The sequence below is a fragment of the Opisthorchis viverrini genome (assembly GCF_000715545.1).
Source record: "Opisthorchis viverrini unplaced genomic scaffold opera_v5_129, whole genome shotgun sequence".
In the NCBI taxonomy this organism is placed as follows: domain Eukaryota; kingdom Metazoa; phylum Platyhelminthes; class Trematoda; order Opisthorchiida; family Opisthorchiidae; genus Opisthorchis; species Opisthorchis viverrini.
The window spans coordinates 1030598-1037002 of record NW_008751783.1 but is presented as its reverse complement, the minus strand read 5'-3'; the positions used below and the strand labels follow the sequence as shown (position 1 = coordinate 1037002).

General features: G+C 46.6%; 1 protein-coding gene across 1 annotated transcript in view; it reads left to right on the top strand.

Annotated features, from left to right (window-relative positions):
- Window positions 1-2516: 2516 nt before the first annotated feature.
- The window catches only part of T265_06258 (hypothetical protein), a gene marked incomplete at both ends in the record, with an annotated part of 26908 nt that continues 23019 nt past the window's right edge, over window positions 2517-6405 (top strand). Inside the window, 5 exons of the mRNA XM_009171468.1 lie at window positions 2517-2583; window positions 2620-2852; window positions 2888-2987; window positions 3022-3343; window positions 3378-3620. Of these exons, the coding sequence (XP_009169732.1) occupies window positions 2517-2583; window positions 2620-2852; window positions 2888-2987; window positions 3022-3343; window positions 3378-3620 (965 nt within the window). The remainder of the gene's footprint in view (window positions 2584-2619; window positions 2853-2887; window positions 2988-3021; window positions 3344-3377; window positions 3621-6405) is intronic.

Sequence of the window (6405 nt, the reverse complement as noted above, 5' to 3'; positions counted from 1 at the left end):
GAGCTGAAAGCTCAACTATTTTCAGGAAGCAATACTAATGTAATTCAAGAAAAAGTTTGAGGGGCTTGACAAATTATATGAAAAGGCAACTTTGATGGCTTTGAGCTGTTCATTCAGGTAGACTAATTATCACTCACCGGGGAGGTAGCATTAGTAGCATTGTCGGTTAACCACTATATTCCATGCATCCTGAAAATTCTAAAAATAAAAACGCAATTGATACTATCCACACTACTTCAATGAGTCTACTCACTCATTTTGTGTCTTCGCCCCATTTTTAACAATCGCCGTGGCCAAAGATGACAATGAGGCAAGAACAAGGACGGATTATTTGCATCCACATTACGATGACACCTAGTGGCTTCAGTAAAAAATTTACAGAGTAAGTGTTAGGCAGCTAGCACTGGGGACAAAAGCAAGGTGATGACGCTTTGGACCGAGCGGAAAATCACATTTAACCATAAGTTCTTCCGACGGCTCTCCCTACGTTCTTCACCAACGTTGGCCAGATCTAGCCAAGTGCAAGAAGAGAAGCGAGCTACAACCAGGCCAACTGACAAGAAAGCATGTGCCGCTAAACCGATATGAACAGCTACGTGGTAGTTTTATAGTACCCAAGCAGGCGTGGGTTGGACCGGGCAAACAACATACGAGAAACTGCGAAAACCTCACGGCCATCACGTTAATGTGGTTGCATTTAATCTGTATCCACATATCACTGCTTCCCCCGCAAGTCTTCCACCGACAAGAGTGTGGGATAGAGCACACAAACATTCTCCGTTAAAAGGTCGCATTATATCCCGGAAGGACATAAAATTCGCCCTGTCACGGACGGAATGGCACTCAAGGTTTGGAAGACCTGAGATGTCTTCAGGCGGGTGCACAACCGGTCGGTCACAGCCATAAAATGAGACCGCCGCAATGATTGGTTTTAGGCGCAGCCACCCATCCTGGTGGTTTTTAAGGCTAAAGATGGTGCATGACAGCGAACGTTGTTCGAGCGCATATAATAAGTGCACCGGTTTCACTTGCTAAAACGCAGTCCGGTTGATGCACCCCCTAACGTTATCAAATATATCACCAAACGGTATCATTTAGGAAGCCTAATGGTCACAATGGACCGCCTGTGATCCTGAGGAATTCTAATCAGGTAACCTGTTGCGGTTTCCGAAGGTATAGTTGAACGCCGCTCTCCTCTAACACGTTACTCGATCAGAAGGATAGAACACATAACCAACGGTGTCATTTTAAGGCTCGGATGTTTTTCCAGCGCCGCTCTGTAAATCGCCGACACAACACTGTCCAGGTAGTGGAAGAATTATGCCCCGAGACCGTTCGGTCATTAATTCATTGCACGAAATCCTTTCACCTAACTGCCACCTTCCCTATGGGCTTCTCGGAGTTGAATACCCTCGACAATCTCCCTCATTCTCAAAAGATCCCAAAGACTTAAAAAACGTACAATCTGAGCGACCTCCAACTCAAATGTTTAGTTCAGCTGAATACACCCGGGCGCACCCTTTGATAGTAGGTCGAGCTTCGGCCAGCAAGGGCAACATTTTGCAAGTTCTGATTCCTTCTTTGTGGGTGTGGTCGTCTCATCGCAAGTCTTGATTCGCGACTGTAAAAAAGTCTGATGTTGGGTACCGAAATATAGTCGAGTCGTCCAAAATCAATCTCGCCGAAGATTTTCTATTAGCACTTTGGCATTCGCGGCAGGTAGCCGCCTCATCCTAGGAGGAACAGCCAATTGATTCGGTGTCTTGGTTGCTTCGAGTTGAAGGGAATCCGTTTATTTGAGAACCATTTCCAGCGGGAACAGCAGGGATCGGATGGGGACTATTTTATTGGGGCGTTGGAAAGCGGAAGGCAAGATCATGGCTCAGCGTGCGGCCATGATTCCCCTTGACTGTGCCACAAGGAGTGGCATAAGTCAATCGCCCTTGATGGCCTTGAAGTCAACAGTTTCTCATCTGACTCAATCCAGGCATTTGGGTGCCACCGTTCCAGGATCGTTATTTAACAAATGGAGGAAGACTGGTTCGAAACGTGAACCTCGATGAACCACGAAACATCCGTTGACCAGCCAAGGCTTATGAAATTTCTTGGCATTTGTACACCTTCGAAGCTTAACTGTCTTCAGCTTTTATACTTATTACACTCTCTATGTCCCAAACGTGGAGGCCCCCAACATGGACACACTCAAATGCGCACTGAAATTGTCTCCTCGATTGTGGACGAAACGTTTCTAAGCCAATTAACTACCTCAGAGAAGAGATTACTGGCCACTCATTCGACCACCAGTAAACACATCTGAGCTACCAGTAGTTCGACACAGACAAGTCCCTAAATATGCTCCTAACTAGTGTCCAAATGCCATTTATCATTTGGCCAGTAATGTGACCTTGAAGTGCCTAAGATTTCATTGGCTCAGAGGGTCACGTGGTAAATAACTGACGAATGAGCGGTCGAGGTCCAGCTAGGTCCTTTGCGAAGATCCTCAGTCGTGCGCCGCAATGGCGAAAAAGTCGAAGACGGGAAAAGCGAGGAAGGACAAGTTTTATTTCCTCGCCAAAGAAACGGGTATATGACCTTCGTATTTTGTAACGTGGGGTTTAGGATATCGATCGCGTGCTGCCTTCAAGTTGATTCAACTGAATAGGCGTTTTAATTTTTTGAACACGTCAAAAATCCTGATTGACCTTTGTGCTGCACCGGGAGGATGGCTTCAGGTAGCGTCAAAAGAAATGCCGGTGTCAAGCCAAATCATGGGCGTCGACTTGGTTCCAATCCAGGCGATTCCGCGGGTGAAAACCTTCGTTGCAGACATAACTACCGAGCGGTGCAAACAGGTTTGTTTTTTTATGACTTGTCTAATGCAATATAGCTTATTAGGGCCGAATTAATGCAGAATAAAGCTGACGTCGTCCTGCACGATGGCGCTCCGAATGTTGGTACCGCATGGTCCATCGACGAATACAGTCAAGGTATGTTGCCGTGCTCTCTTTCTATCATTCTCAGCCAACTTATGTTTGCAGGCATTTGCGCTTGCGACGGATGTATTGCGCCCAGGTGGTTGGTTTATAACTAAGGTCTTTCGGAGCAGAGATTATGAGCCTTTTAAGTGGGTCTTGTCTCATTTTTTCCGGACTGTTCGTGCCGTAAAACCGGAAGCTTCAAGGATGGAATCAGCCGAGATATTCCTAGTTGGCCAACACTACCGTGCTCCTGACAGAATTGACCACCGTTTCCTCGATCCGCGACACGTTTTTGGCGAAGTTGAGGTTCCAAAAGAACGGGCGGCCATCGTATCAGGTTTGCTGAAGGACTGTAAGAAGAGAAAGTAACCATTTTTCTTTCTTGTAACGCTGCTTCAGGAAAGCGGAAGGCTATGCGGATGGTGATAAGCTATATCACGAACTCCCAGTTTCAACTTTTCTTCACTGCTCTGATCCGCTGGAGGCCCTGGCTAAGGCCAGCAAAGTAACTTTACATTTTGTTCGTACCAATTACCTTCAGGTGATTTTTGATATCCCAGAAGTAATGAATCATCCGCTCACGACGAATGCTGTAAAAACGGACCTGGATGATATTCAGGTTTTGGGCAAAGCTGATATCAAGTAAGGAATATGGGACAAATAACACTTCAGTTCTTTAAATGTACATTTGGTCTTGTGTGCGGTGTACCAGACGCACGTCACATGTCGAGTTTGCAGTGCGCGTCGCTTATATGGTGGGTGTCCCAGTTAACATTTGGTCGGATTTAAATCACATGGCGCTTTAATTATTAAGTCTTCGACGAGGACTGCTGATTAGTTCGCGCTGTCACCTGATAACTACTTCAATGAACTCGTCAGCTTTGTATCCCTTTTTCGAGACTCCCTGGAGACCTGTACTGAACCCTCGGTTTTGGTCAAGATCCGGACTACTTTGGGGTTAGCCGAGAAATGGGCGTGATCTGGGCTTACAAACCTCAACACAAGTTAAGTTAAATGACGGGAAAACATCAGCTAAGCAGTTTAGTTAAAAAGTCAACGAGCGGGTCACAAGGTTAAGATACGTTCCATATCCTGCTCGGTTTCCAACCACATGAAATCGCGTGGATCCTATCCAGAGAGGTGTGAAGAGCCTTCATCGTTGAACTCGATAGTAGCGGTCTTCATTTCGCGCTGTCGCCTCATGGTCGTGATCATGACTATCATTGTCGTAATCACCATAATCGGACAGCAACATTAGTCTTACATGCTTCACCGCTGTAAAGCCACCATCTTGAAGCGGTGGTCGGGCTTGGATGCTGTAATGATTCCGTTGACTGCACTAACTGGAACTTCGTCCCACATCCATGTCAGCAAGAGTAGATGGTAACAATCAGACTAGGACCAACGAGACTGCTTACTATGAGTAATCGTATCACGGAGTGGTCTGGGCTAAAGTCGTACTCTCTTTTTCGATCGGAGTATGAAGGCAGTAAGATGTTTCCCTCCGTCGATCTGCGTGTCCATATTTATAGAGGCGACAATTTTAGCTTTTCCCGAAAAAGGAGCGTTTAATAAAGATCGGCCCTCTACAATCTAGCAGATCAGACCATTGATCCATCAATTCTGATAGCACCTCCAAAGAAAACCCTACTACTCACTTTCGAAGGTTCAAGACGAGGTACCCCAAACGAACTCCGTCTTTGGCCTGGGAAACCGACGAATATCAATTCTTTGTCTACTGGTGTCCCTCTCCAACCCCTTCCCATCATACAAGAAAACGTTGCTTGGTCATTTGATTGTTCCAGTTACCTGACTGATGAATCCCAAACACCATGCTGTCAGCTAACAGTAAACAAAATAATAGTCTGCGTGACCATTCCCACAATGGGGCTTTTGATGTCCATTCTCCATCTCAAGTCTGCAAACAAGTAATGCTTACCCGGAACTCATATTTATCAAAATTGATTTATTTTGCGCATCTGAAATGCGCACACAAGACCAAAGTGTGGTCATGCATCGTAGAACACAAGGGATGGATTGACTTTCTTCACATTTCACCCACTGTATTCGGTGATCTAGAAGGTATGACTCGTGGGATATATGGCGTTGGAGTTGCACTCAGTCTGAGAGCTGAACGCTCTTTGTTGGATTAGATTCCAGTGAACAGTCGTCTTTGCGCCGTGCGGTTACCCAACACAATCGAGCGCAATGTTACTGGAAATAAAAAAAATGCTGCGTGTTTGTAGTTTCAGCATATAACTTAGTCTACTGAAGTTCGAAAACTGAAGATTTATCTTGGCTCGTTTGTCATACGAGAAGCACTGATACTGTCATCTTTGCGAGCGATATAAACGCCCAAGTCGATGGTTTGAGCTCTTTGGAAGCACGTCGGGGAGTTTGATTCGGAGTTAATACTGGAGAGCGACTCCAGCTGAGCATTGATCATCAACTGTTTCTGGCGAGTACGGACTTTCAGCACAAAGGTTCACATCGCGTAACCTGACATCTACCAAGTGCAAACCAAGCGTGGACCGAACTGGATCAAGCGATTGTCAGCAACCGGTGGAGAGCCACAATACAAGAGGGGTTCTTTTTGGGGCACACAACTTGATTCCGCTCACGGCATAGGACGAGAACGCGTGACAGTTCGCTTCCCTTCATGCCCTTGCAAGTCAGTACTAAGCGTGTCGTTTCAGTATCTTTGAAGAATCATCATAGTTAAGCAGAACCGATCTGAGCTGGCTCAACTATCTATAGTAAACCAACACTGCTGGTAGGAAGCACGTGAATGAGGCATGTCAAAACAAGTCCAGACATCTTTGTGGCTAAGGCGCGAAATTACTGACCTGAAGGTCGTTGGTCCGAAGCCAACCTCTGCATCTCGACTGCTTCCATCTAGGCTCGGTCAATGTAGCACTACCTCAGTACTCTTGCTTTTTCTGCTGGAATGCCAGCTAGGCACCGAAACAGTGTTACAGCTGAATGATTGTGTTATTATGGCAAGTTGTGAAAGAAGCTGCACCAGTGACATTCAGTGCTGTCTGTCACGAAGAGACTGGACGTTACCGTGGTGTGGCGGTTTGTGTACCTCGGCGACTCATTGAGCTGTACTGGGGAGTATCCGCACGATGCTCACAGAGTCTCTCATACCTGGTTGGTCCATGGGTAGAGGTCCGACGAACACAGTCTCCTGGCCCTCCAGGTTGGGGGTTGGAACATGTACGGCGACCCGTTCCGTGAAAAAAGGTAATGTACTTGCATTTCCAGCCGAACACCGCTGCCTTGCGGTTAGGCTTTTGAGCCAAAGGCTTTGGTTGAGGACCCTAATCGTCCTCCTGTCTAGGTGTGGGCGCCCTGGCAGTATCCCAGCCCACGTACAACCATGAATTGCACATACACAAATAAACTCATGCCACATCGGCCGTCG